This window comes from Mixophyes fleayi, chromosome 6, assembly GCF_038048845.1.
Source record: "Mixophyes fleayi isolate aMixFle1 chromosome 6, aMixFle1.hap1, whole genome shotgun sequence".
Lineage (NCBI taxonomy): Eukaryota > Metazoa > Chordata > Amphibia > Anura > Limnodynastidae > Mixophyes > Mixophyes fleayi.
In genome coordinates this window covers 199026465-199043779 of record NC_134407.1, presented here as the reverse complement: position 1 = coordinate 199043779, position 17315 = coordinate 199026465, and the positions used below count along the sequence as shown (strand labels likewise).

General features: G+C 39.8%; 1 protein-coding gene across 3 annotated transcripts in view; it reads left to right on the top strand.

Moving 5' to 3' along the window:
* Positions 1-17315, top strand: part of GAS7 (growth arrest specific 7) — a 267156-nt gene that overhangs the window by 204790 nt on the left and 45051 nt on the right. For 2 of the 3 annotated variants that reach the window (XM_075178000.1, XM_075178002.1), the window contains exon 5: positions 10811-10864. The exons of the other annotated variant lie outside the window; for it this stretch is intronic. In XM_075178000.1, coding sequence (XP_075034101.1) covers positions 10811-10864 — 54 coding nt within the window. The remainder of the gene's footprint in view (positions 1-10810; positions 10865-17315) is intronic. 3 annotated transcript variants of the gene reach the window in all.

Genomic DNA, 17315 nt, shown 5'->3' with positions numbered 1-17315 from the left:
CATGTTTAATTTACAGCGGTTTATACATCTATTAACAACACACCTGTGTATTGTATGGTCATCTATACCAAATACTGTATCCAGGGCAGCTTCACTGTAATTCTACCTGCCTTGTTAAGCATGAGTAAGACAATGGATTTAAGTGACAATTTTTCCAGGAAAGATTCTCCTTTGCTGCATGTAAAAAGCCATTCGAGCTTGTAGCCTGTGCAACGTGTCTGAGGGCATCTGTAATTTTCTAGTAATATCAGTATTTGTCACGGTACACAGGTCTTTCGTGAACTTTGGTCTTCCTCCCTTCCGGTTTGACATTATTCTGGAGATATCTGACAGTTTTGTGAAGTGTAGAAAAAATTGCAGCAATCTTACATCATAAGAGATAACAGCTTTTTCTCGCAGTTAAATTCGCTTTCGATGAAGTATCTGCTCAGGTAAAAATCCTGCGCTTAACACGAAATGCATACATTATAAAGGGTGGGACAAATATATCATTTTTTAGTACTTTGCCCATTTTGAATGCTTTCTTTTGCCCAAATCACTGTATGATCACAGTGTGATCCCATCTTTCAATTTAACCCTTGGTACTCCACTTCCTGTCCAAAACCATCAGTTCTATTTGCATCCACAATGTTATTCATAATTAACCAAACAAGGGGGCATTTATTTTATTCTGATTTTTAGAGATAGTAGTGTAAAATTCATTTGATTTGTTCAAAAATGGATTGGATCCTTTCTGACAAGAAACATTCTCCCCTCCTATTCTTGATTGGTGGCACCCAATGGGAAATAGAACTTTCAGATTTGGAGTGTGGCCTTGATTTAATGTGAGTCCACACCATACTTGCCAACTCTCCCGGAATGTCCGGGAGACTCCCGCATTTCGCCGGAGTCTCAAGGACTCCCTGGAGAGTGTGGCAATCTCCCAGATCTGCACACTTCCTAGTGAAGTGGGCAGAATTAGGTACAAAACGCCGCGTTTTGCCCTACGCCAAAATGGCGCGATTTTCAGAGCCCGGCCCCCTGCACGCCCACTTTCCCCGGCAGGCTCCCGGATCGTACGTGCCATAAGTTGGCAAGTATGGTCTACATGGTTTGGGCCGTTGGGTAAATAGTTAATGGATTTGGCAGGAGTCAGTCCTAGATTTTTTACTTACAGTCTTGGGAGGTACGAAGGAATGTTATAAATAATGATGAACAAATGAAAAGAGCTTTCTAGTCTACATAATTTTGTATTCAACCGCCCTATAATTGGACATTAGAGGGGATCTCTACTATAGGACCCCCACCATATATTACATACAAAATATTGTAAAAGAATTCCCATGTGAAAAAAAATGCTTTATTTAAATAATAAAGCATTTATTGACTACCGGTACTTCATAAGTATTTTTAAGTAATAAACATTTACACACTAGTTATTTTGAGTGTTTTTTTTATTTTTTATTTGTTGTTCAGAAACTACATGTTAAAAGACTTTTGTTCAACGTGCTTCTAATTTTCTGTTATTATAAAAAAAAAAAAAAAAAAAATTTTTTTTTTTTTTTTTACAACCTTTGTGAAATGATTTGCCAGAAACGAATCACTGAGATTTGGAGACTCTCGATATTTACCGAATTGGTTTGGTCATTTCTAGTGGTGATGACTCAGTTTCTGTTTAAATAATTACTCTCTAAATCTCATCAGTAAAAAATAATCTTGTTTGCAAAGCGATTTGTGATGTATTTGAGAATTATTTTGATCTAGTCCCCTACTCAGAGTTTTTAAGGGAGTACACTATTTTGGTTGAGTGCGCATAAGCGCTCAGTCTTTGCATGGAACAGAAATAGCTGAAACAGAACTTTCACAAGGGATCCGTGGGCCCTATGATGATCGTCAGGGCCATTGTCATGGCTACTCTAAGCCAGACCACCATTACCATAATGTATGTCAATAGACATTCACCATGTGTTGCACCAACTGGCTGTGTGATTGGTCAGTCGTTGCAATCCTCCTTATAGTTCCATTTGTGCTTTTTCCTCTCTGCGACTTTGCCAGAATTTAACGCCTTCTCTAGACAATGTTTTATGTTGTTATTCCTAAGAACCAGTGAATATAGAACAGACAGGACATTAATTAAGTGGTCAGATCTGCAGTTTCCCATGAATTCATGGTACAATTTCTGCTGTTTCACACATGATTCGTTTTTAATTAGGTCAGATCTGTAGGCAGTGGTTCATCGGGTTTTATGTAGAGGATTTATTATTTGGAGATAATAAATTATTTATGGTCCATAAACCGTATTTTTATTGATCTATAATTTTACTTTAAATAAAATAATTGAAATGCAAGACCTATACATTTATTTTTTTTTAAATTTGGGAAATGTTCCTAGATGACGCAGTTAGAAAGCGCAGCAACATGTATAATATAATGCTTCTATAATTGCAGGGAATACACTAAAACATTTCACTAGAAGAGTCCCCTCTGCTGTTTTGTATCATGTTGTATCTACAGGTGTCCTCCTGTATAACATATAATTATGTGGTATAGTACTACTGCATATAAGTAGAATGTAAATAATTCATAGAATATCTTACCGGCATTGCTGAAAATCATCCCAGCAAAACCGTTATTGGGGGAGATTTCTGTGCCACAAGATTAGGCGGGATGTATCCCAACAATTTATGGGTAACTAGAAAACTGTTGAACTCAGCCAACTATGTGAAATGAGGAGTTTTCTATAAACTATATTTTAATTGCAAGTAAAACAAATTTGCTATAATTAAGCTTTATTTTCAAATATACTTCTATTAGTTTATGGTTATAGTTGTATTTATTACAGCATTTTAATACTGCAAATGTTGAGAAGCACTGCAGTATATTATGTGTGCTCTAAAAATTTACAGTCGAATGCAGCTCTTGATAAACAGTTCAAATATATGATCACTGGTTGATCATGATGGAGAACACTGAAAATGTACTAATGCAGCTTCCCACCAAGAAAAATCTGCAAGCGTCGTAAGAGAAGCACAGTTGTCGCGGTAACTCGGCGAGGAATAAAATGCGGTTCTCTTCTGAATGTCAATTATTTAGGTGTACACCCAGCTACACGAAGGCAATCCACGATATTCGGTGTTCCTGATTGCCGGTACCTATGTCAGATGTTTCGCAGTGAAAATGTTCTTGTAGGAAAACGGTCTACAAATGTTTGTTCCTATAATTGATTAGAGCCATGGCGCTCAAACACCCAAAGCATTGGTGTTCTATTGCAATTGATAAAGTAATTGATAAAGTACCAGAGTAGTGTGTCCAAGCCTCTTGAGGTCTTCCTTCGCCTATAGCGGTATTCAATCTTTATCCTTGATAAGGCAATGGGAATAGGGCTAATACTACAGAAAATAAAAAGTGCTTAAAGTCCAAAGCAAGGCAGAATGGAATACTATATTTATACCTAAAAGTATGCATACAATCACTTATAAACTACAGAACAGATAGGAAGGTACAAGAACAACCTGAAAAGCAGAGGTCTATCCTCAGCATGTGACGGGGCATGTGGGTACAGAAGAGGTCCTCTTCTGAGCATGGGGGCACATACTTAAAGCGGCATCAGTGGGGCCCTATCCAAATTTTGTTATGGCGCCCGAGGAAGCCCTGTTCCGCCCCTAGCTATAAGTGCTAACTTGAGAACAAAACCAGATGCAAAAAGAAATAGATTCATGGTGAATGATCTATCAGCAACATTATTTTTTTAAACAGGTTGATTGCAGTATCCTTCCATAGTGATATAGATAGGAAGTCAGTGATACTATACAGAAAAATGTTTCCTGACATTCCCCCTGCCCAACAATCACAACCTTATCTGAAATAACTTCAATTCTGATGAGCTCGTTGAAGTTCTACTTGTATACTTGCGAATGATATTAGTAATACTTTTATGTTGCAGCGCTCCGGGCCTGATTTTTCAACAGGCTTCCTAGTCTGCAGCCTAGGGTGCTAGGCTTTTGTGGGGAGGCAGCAAACATTATGGGGGAGCAAAATTGTAGCATGAGTAGGTATAAACTGAAATTCATTTTAAGATATAAGAGAATAGTTGTTCCCCAAAGTAAAGAAGAAAACATGAAAGAAAAATGTAGGAAGGTTTTAATCTCGACGTATTCCCATGGTAAAGGCTGAAGACAAGGAGTCAACCTTGGGCGGGCGCTGGAGAATAAGTGAGTAGGAGAGACAAAGATGGCGACAGGTGAAGATGTGACAGCCCCCCCCACCTCCACATCTTAACCTTCAGTTCATGCCTCCGTTCCTCTATACAGTTTGGATTTTAATTAGAGATGCTCAGGCTCGGTTCCTCGAGAAACACACACACCCGAATTTAGGGGATCTGAGTACCGAGCCGAACTGGTTCGATACTTTCACGCGCCCTCGTAATCGAAAACGAGACAAAGCGTCATCGTTACGTCGTCGGATCTCGCGATTTTTAAGATCCAACATAACGGCGGGTGGGAGGGAGGGCGGACCCCAGGACCATTCCATCTTGCACCATTTTTCTTTTCTGCCACTGTTGTGTGCCAATGTGTCATAGATGCCGTGTGTTTGTGTCGTTGCTCTGTCGCTTACCATCCAGCCAGGTCACTGCAGTATTTGTCTGAAAGTGTATGAAAATAATATTGTGACCTGTGAGGTTGTCAAAATTGACTGCAAATGACTTGAAATTAGTGTTATTGAGATTACTAATATAATATATATGTAGGAACAAAAAAGAGCAAACATATGAGATTTTAGCATATTTTATGATTTTTTCTAAAAAAAAAAAAAAAACACACAAGGGTGGTTTTGCCAAAACCAAAACCAAAACTTGAAGCTAATCCAGATCAAAAACTAAAACCAGTTCACGGGGGTCAGTGAGCATCTCTAATTTTAATGAAAATGAAATAAGTGACAAAGATTGCCATGACCCTTTTAAAAAGCCAATTGGAGCGGAGTTTCGAAAACACAGGAACATAAGCAACGTGGAGGTGAAGGGAGCCTGATATTAAATTTAAGTATGAGTTAGTTTTTACCTATTGTGTATTAGCCTGTCGTGGTGCTGGTTCACCAAAAAGTCTGCTAGCTTGTATTTGTTTTATGATTATTTTTAAGTCTGAGTTTTGAAAGCCTCTAAATATAAAGATTTACTCGCTAAAGTTCACAGTCTTCCTTCTGCCTATTGATGTCAAAATGTATTTGTCTAGCGGGTGATTCGGAGGGAATTGTGTGGGTGTCGCTGTATTTCCTCTTTGTGTCACAACCGATAAAGCTCCACAATTAATTTGAGCCGGCACATAATTAAAAAGAAACGGGGCAAATATATTTTAGAAGTGAATTATTCCAACGTCATGTCGGAAAATGTAGTTGACATTTTATTTGGGTCGTTAGCATTTAATGCAGTCTGTGGATCATTTGGATAAATATTACATAACTCCGTCAATTCGCTCCACGGAGGGTGGTGTTTTGATAACAAAAAATACATTTTAATTAAATTTTTGCTTTTAAAGGAACAATAACTGGTCATTTTAAAGTGGATGCCCACCATCAGGTGACTTCCATTTATTAGCTATAATGTGTGCTTCTGCAAATATTACTAAATATAGTGCTTTATATTACTGGCTTCCTCCTTGCTAATCTTTGGCACCTATTTATTTCATAAAATTAAGTTAATTAGTTATGCAAAGCTGTCTGTCTGATGATATAAATACATGTCAGGAAACCATAGAAAACCTACAAAGAAAAAGCATTGTGTTTAGGAAAGACAGGTACACCTAAATAAATTGGTCATCTAAAGATAGGAAGCCCTTAAAATGGCAATGTGTTTTGGCATTAATAAATACATTGAATTTCTAATTGGCCTTTCTAAAAATATAAACAGATGAAATCTCTGGAAACTCCATTAACGCCAATGAGTTGGTTTGCAATGCAAAGTGAGTTTGAGGTCATCAAAAGGGCTTTTCTAATCGTACAAATACGTCCACCTAGCCGGTTTTGCACAAGATACACCCCATTTCTTTTGAAGATGATATATTTTGCACACTCGCGAATGCCCCCATCTTGGCCCACAAATACGCTTTCAAAGTGAATTTTAACAGAAATAAGTGTATGATGTCACCAAACAGCATTGGCCCTGGTGATTTTGCAAATGATCTTAAAAATCTAGCATAGAAGAAAACATGGAATACAGACCCAACTGCATAACTGCCAAAATATTGAGTAATCTCATGTGCATCTAAGCACATAATGTACGATGCTGGTCTAGGAGACCTTGGGGCGCTCCAATCGCTGTCATCATCATGGCAAGTCACAGGATGGCAAGGAAGGTGTGGGGTGCAGGCCTCAAAGGAGCCATGACACAGAGGGGGCGGGGGCCAAATAGCAAGGCGCAAAAGCATCCTGTACTGTGCTTGGGAGTTCTTGTCGGGACATGAGTCTTTCAAAGAAATAAAAGACTCATGTCCCGAGTTTGTGAGGTCATGTGATAGCCCCCGGCATTGCCTGGGAGCGGCTTTGCACCAGCTGCCACATAGAGCCACTAAGAAGAGTTAGGGCGGAAGGTCACCAGAGCTCAAGAACCCTAGATAGAAGAGAACGTGGGGAAGGAGCCAATAGCCTAGAGCCTAGGTGGAGAGCCTCATAACATGAGACCCTAGGGAAGAGAGATACCCAGGAATGTCTGAGAGTTTCTCATAAGGGAGGTGCCTGAGCTCAAGGGATACTAATCTGTGTAGAGGAGGGGTGAGTTAGACTGGGAGTACACTAAGGAGCATGTCGTCGGAGCCTAGGCTATGAAAAGCCATGTGTGTGAGGAGGGATGAGATGCAATTGAGAGTGCAAAAATAAGGTGTCAGAGCTTCATGCAAAAGTTAAAAGGAGCAGACCCTGAATGAGGGAAATGTTTTATTTGCATAAGAGCAATAGTTGATTAAGTAAATGTGCATGTAAAATAAAGAGTTTATTTTGTAATAGAGATGGTCTGGTGTCCAACTTGCTAATCATCTATTGCTCTGCACCAAGTTACCCCTGTAAAACATGCATGTGCAGGACCCTTTCGTCATTAATGCCCACACGCAAGAGCTAGCAAGGGCAAAGAAGAGCGTGCAAGTGAGGGCAGCTCTACCTACACATGCACCCCGAGACCATACACAGTGAAAGGGGGGGGGGGGAAGTTACACAGCAATTGATAAATGTGTCCAATTTATGGAATACTAATTCTAGAAAGTCCCAAATATTTTTGGACAAAATATAAATGTTTGTGTATAAAGAAAGGAGGAATTAGCAATGTGTAGTCTTATCCTGGCTTCCCACTGCAGCATTTTCAACAGCGCATTTCTGGTATTTGCAGTACGTGGTAATCTGGGTAGCTGTATAATTCTGTGCACGGCTCCTCTTCTCCATTACACAGTGACATAAAATGGAGAAGCTACACCTAACTGCACTGCTTCTTAAACATTATTATTATCAGTATTGTTATCTTTTATTTATAAGGCGCCACAAATGGTTTGCGCCGCCGTACGTGATTTTACTACTATTGGCAATAGAATAGGAACACTGCTCTGCTAGATAGATTTGTGTATGAACACTCTATGTCCTCCTCTGTTCTTGTGCTGCAACACCTGTTTTACAAGGTGTTTTCTATATTTTCTATGATTTATATCTAAGGCATTAGTTTTTTGCTAGAGTAAATGGTTTTTTTTTTCCTTTTCTGTCGTTTTCTACTTGACCAGTCTACCAGCTGTCACATATGCAATATCTGTGCTACAGACCCTATGGGCCTGATTCATTAAGGCACACAAAACATAAGTCAATTACGCTCTTTTAAGTGCACATCATTCAGGCATATGCACATCTTTATTTAACTACAAGCGAGTCTGAAGATACCCTTCTTGTCGTACGCGGCTCTAGGTGCACTCAGTCACATACGTCTAATACGTATGTGAAATATAAAGCCCCAAAAGAACGCACAGAAAAAAATAAGTATTCAGCTTTTGTCATCTGTTAATAATAAAGTCATTAATGAAAAAACATTTTTAAAAAGTGTTTTTTCCCATTCCCATTCTCCCCATCCCAATAAAATGCATGTCTACTGTACATAAAGTGCATGTCTACTGTACATAAAGTGCATGTCTACTGTACATAAAGTGCATGTCTACTGTACATAAAGTGCATGTCTACTGTACATAAAGTTCATTTTTACAGTTGCTCCTGATTGCAAACACATGTTTTAGCATACATACGCCACCGTCATAGCTATCACTCGGCATTTACACCTGGGCTGTAGCTGGTGCGAGTGATACCACAGAAAAACACATACCTTTGCTATGCACAAAGCTTGAATCGGACGTTACTGCATGTCAGCATTTCCCTCCCTGTACCACCCATGTAATCGTAGCCTGTCGCAAGGGTCCTTTAGTGCTCGAAAATTATTTGGATGTTGCTGAGTTCACTGGCGTATAATCTGGTTCGGGGCATGAGCAGAGTGATTTTCAACAAAATACAGCACATATTGGCATTTACGTTCCTTGACGAATCAGGCCCTGTATGAGTGGGCAAATTCATATTTTCTCGAGTTTAATGGCCCAAATTTCCATCATATGATATATATATATATATATATATATATTTATTGGGAAGATACCGGGTTTTCTGTCCCGATTCTACCCACTTCACACTGGCTGGCCATCCAGGGGTGCCATACTATGCCAGAGAAGCCTACCCAGTACCTAGTAGGTTCGTATAGTCACTTAGGCAAATGCAGTAAGAAACGTACAACAGTACATTTATTGTAATAAAAACAACACTATAATATTATATACACACAGTAAATAAATGCCAGGCGGGTTTACCACATTATCTGTCCCTTACCCCACTAGCTTAAGGAGTTAGTCACCTGGCTGTCCTGACTTGAAGACCCATTGATCTGCAGATGTATTCCAGTGGTAGAGAACGGCAATTCAAAACCAGCCATCAATCCCCAAAATGAACACCTCCTTCCTCCCTGGAGTGGCTCCATATATCCAGGGTCAAAGTTCAACAATGATTTTCCCTCCCTGTGTAAACCTTTGGCTCTCTCCCTCTTAAACATTGGTGGGTGCTAGATCAGGAGGGGGTTGGAGGAGGGAGTGGAGATGAGCTGTGCTTCCACAGAAGCTCTCTTACTGGGTTGTAGATGAAATGTCTGGACTAGTCTTGTGGAGGACAATGGGTACTAATTGGCCTCCCCCACCTCCAAAGATAATATAGCAGTCAGCCCCTCCTGAAATTAACCTCTTACACTAATTTGTGACATCACAGGGTCCCTAGCTGTTCCAAGCTTCCTCTACAGAAAGGAGAGGGAAGATGAATGCAGCTCCAGCCCCCTCACCTGTATCCTGGTCACCACCTGATCCTTACCCATAACCCACCTGGTTTCATTTTGAGAACAATGCATAACAGCATCACTGAATGTAACAACAAACATGTTTTTACAATGGTTAACATGGAATGAAGAAGTCTCTTATATAAGCATGACTACAATGTCCACTTATCCACATGAAATTAGACACTGCAGTTGTACTCTGTTGAGCTGGGGAAAGCAACAGGGCTATAAAAAGTACACGTTATATTCCACATTATTTATATATATATATATATATATATATATATACACACACACACACACACACACACACACACACACACACACACACACACACTCTGTTTCCCAGCACACCTGCCCCTATACCAAGTGGAAGTGTGTGTGATATATTTGAAAAGTAACATAATGACCTACATCAGTGAACCACATTATGTTACTCTAATATATAAAGAAGACAAGCTACAGAGCGGGAGTTGACATATTAATCAATTAATACTCCAGCACTGAGGTTGTTTCCATAACCGAGGTAAGATTGCCTCCCTCCAGCTCCGACAGCACATACATTATTGTCAAGGATGTGTAGGATATGTATCTAGGGTAATGATTTATACATACAGGCGATTCTAGCAAATACGATTAGCGCTCATTGGCAATATTTGTTTGATATTAAGTTAAATAATTCAATAAATAATGTGACTAGTAATTTAAATATTACTACATATAATTGAACACAGCAGTTCTGTATATAAACATAAGGATTATTCCAATGCATAGTAGAAATGTATTTTTACCTACCTGTATCTATATTCTCTTTTATTGTTTTACTATAAGCATTATTAATAATAATAATAATAATAATAATAATAATATAGTATGAAATATATTTACAGATAGATAGAAACACATTCTTAACATTCAGAGAGAACCTATTAATGAGGTAATATTTGATGTAGAAATAGAGTGTCTAGGAAATAGCAAATGATACCACTGAGAATATATAGGTTACAAGGTTTAAAATTTAAAAATGTCCTGAAAATATGCTGGTTTCTGGAGTCCATGCTATGCAGACATGCATTGGTTCCCTGCCTTTGTTGCATTTTATTTTTAATTGTAATGTAAGACTAACAGTTGTTAGTTACTTGTTGCCCTCATTTGTGCTTTAGTGCATTTAGTCCATGCACGGATGAAGAAAAAAAAAAAAAGGGAGGTGTGACTGCATTTTGGCTGAATTATCCAGCTCGTGTGTTGCTTGACTGGGCACACAGTACAGAGAGCCTCATGTGGCAAGCGATCCAGCTCTCTCTGTTGCCTCAGGACACTACAGGAGTAAGGCTAATGCACAGCCACTGATCCGAGCCTCCTTCTCTACCTGATCCAACCTATACATTTACACTAAAAATGTCAGACCTTGAGAGCAGCTTTGACGATGCCTCTTGCCTCTCTCCACAGAGTCCAGGCTCCCTGTCACCCACTAAAAAGCAGAACAAGGAGACCACTCTGACAGTGAGTACCATCTAAACCTTGTTACTATGACGATAGGCTAGAAGAGCATAAAAGACAATTGCATTTATTTAGCTAGAGAAGTTACAACTGCAAAATAAATAAACGCTTGTTTGCATCCCCCTTAAGCCATTTACAGATTTTTTTTCCCCTCTATTTTATTAATAAAAGATACATGGAACAATAGCTTTGCAGAGAACAAGCCTGTGGGGGGAAGTGGGAGGTGTAGCCATTAATACACCATTTCAATTAGCAGATTTTTTTTATTTTTTTTTTGTCCATGATCTGAATTTTTTAAACCTGCTTCCAAGCTAAATATGGAAAGCAGGAAACAGAAAAGGCAAACAGAGAATTGCTTTTCTTTATTATAATGTAGAACACTTGTTAAGGGATCCCAGGAAAGATGCTGAGAGCGTGGCTGCAAAAAAATTATACCGTAGGAGATTCCCATATATATGGCTCTTGTAGTGTATCACTGCACCCCTTGTTTATACAGCCATGTTTACATTCTATATCCGTAGTGAGTCTTCCTTATGGTGATATTTGGGATCTATTGTAGGTAGAACACTGAGAATTTCTAACGGTTCCAGGTTCTGTCATTTATGATTTGCAATATTCTATTTTTTTTCCCTTCAGTTGTGTACAAACTCCTTGACCTGTAAGCACTTAGACCTGTTCATTGCAACACATTACAGCATGTACCATATTGCAAAATGTGTACGTTGAAGCCACAGTACACAGATGTACAGGCAGAGATACAGCAACACAGGTGTTTCATAATCTGATTTAATTAGATGTCAGCCTGCTTGCAAAATACTCTATACTGCATTGAATAGTAACTGTTCATGGTTTTTCATTTGAAAAGGTGCAACTTTAAGACCTTAATTCTGATTCTTTCTAGACCGGGTAATGTGTTTATGTAGCATTCAACTTATACATATTTTTGCTGTACAGCCCACTTCTCTGCAAAACCAATGTTTACACAACAGGTGAACAAGGAGGCATTCATTTGTACATGGAAGAGAATGGCCATATGCAGTGGCTTGGAATAGGCTGTAGTATAGCGGATAATATGCATATGCTGATGAATGTCAATTGGAATTCCCTCAGTGTGATTTGTGTAACGTTACATAAGACCAGCCTCTGCATTGGCCACACAATATTTATATCTTGTTAGAAGGGCTGCGGATATGTCCGTTACATTTATATATACCTATTAAAATACTCTCCAAATATTTAAAATACGTTCATTCTCTAATCATTTTACACATTTTCTCACTGTAGAGAAGTATTTGACACCATAGAGTCTATTTGTTATAAGGAGAAACCCTTTTCTTCTGCAAAAACGGGCGTTTTAGCCGGATTGTAGAGAAGGATGTTATACATGAGTTTGACAATTACATGACCAACGTTTATAAGTTCGACACCGTAATAAAGACAGGGTTTGAGCATCGACAATAATAAAATTGACAGTATTATTAGGTTGAAAATTGAACTGTAGGTGGTATTAGGTGAAGAAGTCAAATGTCAACAGTTCAAATGTCAACACTATTATTAGGTGGACAATAATACCCCTAACCCTAATCATATAATACCATCGACATTTGTATTGTCAACCTAATAATGTTATCGACTTTCTGAATGTTGACCAAAGAATGTCTAGCGGTCAACCGCATACCAGAGATAGGGTTTCTAGCTATTTACCATGCCCTGTGATAACTTTCACTGTTCTCCTCTTATAGCAGCACGGTGGCATAGTGGTAGCACTTCTGCTTCACAGCACTGGGGTTCAATTCCCGACCATGGCCTTATCTGTGTGGAGTTTGTATGTTCTCCCTGTGTTTGCTTGGGTTTCCTCCGGGTGCTCCAGTTTCCTCCCACACTCCAAAAAACATACTAGTAGGTTAATTGGCTACTATCAAAATTGACCCTAGTCTCTACCTGTCTGTCTGTCTCCCTCTCTGTCTGTGTGTGTGTGAGTGTGTGTGTCTATATTAGGGAATTTAGACTGTGAGCTCCAATGGGGCAGGGATAGATGTGAATGAGTTCTCTGTACAGCGGTGCGGAATCAGTGGCGCTATATAAATAAATGGTGATGATGATAATGATAGCTAAATCCATCTCATGATGGCGATAACCTGGGTTCAGTAGTTGAAAAAATATTGCTTTATTATTAAAATGTTGCATATTTTCCTTTTTTTTTATATTATTTTTTTAAAGGTTTTTTTTTTCCCTTTTTTTTATTTTTTATCGAAAGTGGAACTGGAAGTCTGAATTTGGGCTTCTAGTTTCAGTGTGCACGAGTGAACCGGCAGACCAGGTCACACCTGGACCTAAGGCTTGCTGGCGATGTGGTAAGATTATTCTCATCGCTTCCAGTCCAAATCGCCGGGGAGCGGAGTATCACTCATCTGCCCCTGCAAATTTTAAACGTAAATTGAGGCGAGAGAAGATTTTATATTTCTGCAATAAACAGTGATATAGAAATCTTTCATATTGTCTTCTGATTGTACATAGACTCCCATTAAAACGCGTCAGCGACTCTGCAGCAGTAACAAGGCCAAGGGTGATGTCACACGGGTGCTTTTTTCAGCCATACCACAGTTTACAAGATTTTTTGATTGCTTCTGAATGTGTGACCCTTTTAAAGGTAACTGCATTTACTGAGAGCCCGAAGCTCTATGTGACAGGGCCTCCCATAATACAATGGATTCCTATGGAACAGCACTTGACAGGAGCACTTTTTACACTTGGCTAAAATGCTGAAGGCAGTGTGTAAAAAAACCTGCTTCAGCGATTAATTTTTACTTGTGACAGCACAGGTCTGATTCGTCTTAGAACGCGATGTGAACACAAATTGCATTTATAAAAACGTATGTAACTTGGACGCATGTCCCCCCGTATTCAAGCACAAGCGGATCTCAAGAAATGTTTCCATTCGAATATGAGTACAAGTAGGGTCTGGCTATACGATACTTGCCGTATGCAGACAGAACAGACTGCAGGATACGCACATGCATATGTGCAATATTAAGTCCCAACAGACCGCATGCAAAAAAATATAATTTTATAAAATAACAATTTAATACTGTGATCATTAATAAAAAAATATATGTAAAACATATTTTTTTACATGACACAAATCAGGATGTTCTTGCATACTATACATAAATGCATTTTTACTAGAGATGCTCGGGCTCGGTTTTCCAAAAACCGAGCCCACCCGAACTTAGGGGAGTAGACTCGCTAGCCAGCTCGGTGCTTTCGGGCGTCCTCGTATCTGAATCGAGGCAAAACGTCGTTGTTGCGTTGTCGGATTTCGCAGGTTCTTGGATTCCATAAGTACCTCCCTCCACAGGAGATCCAGTGCCATTGCTCATACAGAAACAGGGGTAGCAGTGTTCTTGTCACTCTCCATTCTCCAGTGACATTGCTCAGTGCCATTGCTCACACAAAAACAGGGGTAGCATTGTTCTTGTCACTCTCCATTCTCCAGTGACATTACTCAGTGCCATTGCTCATACAGAAACAGGGGTAGCATTGTTCTTGTCACTGTCCATTCTCCAGTGACATTGCTCAGTGCCATTGCTCACACAAAAACAGGGGTAGCATTGTTCTTGTCACTCTCCATTCTCCAGTGACATTGCTCAGTGCCATTGCTCACACAGAAACAGGGGTAGCAGGGTTCTTGTCACTCTCCAGTGCCATTGTTCAGTGCCTTTGCTTGCACAGCAACAGGGGTAGCAGGGTTCCTGTCACTCTCCAGTGCCATTGTTCAGTGCTTTTGCTCATACAGAAACAGGAGGGGTAGCAGTGTTCTTGTCACTTGACAAAAATTGACTGGAAATTAATGTTATTGAGGTTAATAATAATAATGTAGGGATTAAAAAAGAGCCAAATTATGTGATTTTAGAAAAAAAAAATCGGTATTTTAGAAAAAAATCGGTATCCAAATCATGCAAGGGTGGTTTTGCCAAAACCAAAAGCAAAACGCGAAGTTAATCCAGATCCTAGACCAAAAATACGGGGGTCAGTGAACATCTCTCTAATTTTTACAGTTTCTCTTACTTGCAACCAGATGTTGTGGCATGCATACGTGTCAGTCATCACTACCAGTCGGCACTTACACGTGCGCTGCAGCTGGTGCAAATGATCCGGCTAAAAAAACATGTACTTGCCGGCAGTCATAGTGTCATTTGTGCACGGACATGAATTGCATACAATTGTCCTTTTCTGAGCATGTGCAGACCACTTTCACGCATGATACGCCACGCAACGGGACTTCCGAAGACGAATCAGGCCTCGTGTGTCTTAAATGTATTTGAAGCAGTTACATTTATCTGCCACCTTGACTACTGCACCCTCTCCGCTGTCTGGCCTTCCCCTCATCGGTTTATCCCCTCTCAATTCTGTCCTAAATCATCATCGTCATCTTTGTTTATTTACATAGTACCAACATATTTCACAGCACTTTACAGAGAATGTTTAATCATTCACATCAGTCGCTGTCCCAAAGGAGCTTACAGTCTACATTCTGTACCACACAAACACACACACTAGCTTCCATTTTGTCAGCAGCCAATTAACCTATCAGGGTGTTTGTGGGAGGAAAGCACCAAGCACCTGGAGGAAACCCACCAAAACACAGGGAGAGCATACAAACTCCACACACAGGGGCGGGCTGGGCCGGAGGGCAATGATGCGGCCGCATCCCGTGTTATGAGATGCGGCCGCCTGTGTGCCCCCCTGCCTGAAGTATCCCAGCCCGCGCCTGTCCACACAGATAGTGCCCTGGTTAGAATCAAAGCCATGGCACCAAAAGTAAAAATGTTAACCACCATTTTTCTCCCATACGAAAAAGAGAGACTGGTAGGTTAAATAACTTCTGATGAAATTAATCCTGGTATGTTTGTCTGTGTGGTAGGGAATAAAGATTGTAAGCTCCACTGTAAGCTTCATTAGAATAACGACAATTATTATTATTATTTATAAGGCGCCACAGAATCGGTAGTGCCGGATACAGAGGCAGGTAACAGATGTGTTAATACACATAAGTAGCACATTAGTGTGAGTAATGCTATGGGGACTCACAAAGAGTGCAGCAAAATAAATGACAGGACGTACAATTGCGTTCCTCCTATCGTTGTTACATCCAGACTTCTGCCATATTATACCCCAACCACACCACACAACAGAATGATCAAGCAGTAAGTGTGAGGGGCCAAAATGATGCAAATTATGTAATCAAGGCCCCTGCCCCACCAAGCAAGTGTGCAGGATGTGGGAGGAAGGCCTGCTCTCCCGGGAGTTCAGGGGAACTGCCCAAAATTCTGAAATGTCAAGTTTGGCGAGTATGGAATTCACAGTGTTTAACGGCATTCCGAGGAATAGGGAAGCAAAAGTAGAGCATGAAGACCATATTGCACTTCCGTGAAATGGTTTGTTCCACGGTGAACTTCGCTATGCTTGAAATTTTGCCACAATCTGCTCACTGCACCTTGATGCCTGTGAGGAGCTGAGACAACTCTTACATGCATTCAATGGTAGCAGTCTCTGCTACCTATTAGCTTATTTGATGCCTGAATAGAGAAACTGTGAAGGCAAATCCCATCAACAAATCCGTTTATAATAAACATACTCTGCTTTAAATTCAGTGGTTCTAGACCTAGAGTCTGCAAGTAATAAAATACTGTCAGGACTAAACTTTTGACATTGTACTGACACTATTAAGCTACACTAAAGTAAGTACACTAAAGTACCCGGGATCTCATTGTCTTATGAATTGAAGTTGTGTATGATTTCTGAGACTCCTTTTGCTGTAGGTGGTATATTTACTAAACTGAGGGGTTGAAAAGTGGAGATGTTGCCTATAGCGACCAATCAGATTCTAGTTATCATTTATTTAGTACACTCTACAAAAAGACAGCTAGAATCTGATTGGTTGCTATAGGCAACATCTCCACTTTTTCAAACCCGCAGTTTAGTAAATATACCCCTAGGATTCTGATCATTTCTTTTTATTGATATACATTTTTATGTTACTTAAAGGATTGGTCAAGTTTAGATTGTTTATAATGTGTTTAAAGATTTTTCCTCACCCCAAAACTAATTATTTTTGTCAGATTGTTGGGGTCCCTATTGACAGTAACATTCCCACGTTCCCTGCTGTCCTCTCTTTGTTTTAAGCAGTCTCAGCAGATGTCAATGCACCTCTCCCCACCACCTCCTTGGACTTTCTCTTTGCATGAATAGGAAGTTCATATGAGGAAGGGCTTCACCGCTAGCTTAGTCATTTTCTAACAGGTAAGAGGAGAGGGGCGTGTTATGGGACCATTACAATAGTCAAGGATTCTAGAGGATAGACTCCACCCATGTGATAAATATACTGCCCCTTTAAGTAAGGCATAAGACTGAGCTGTCTTTATTATATGTGTTACTATTGTATATTTACATT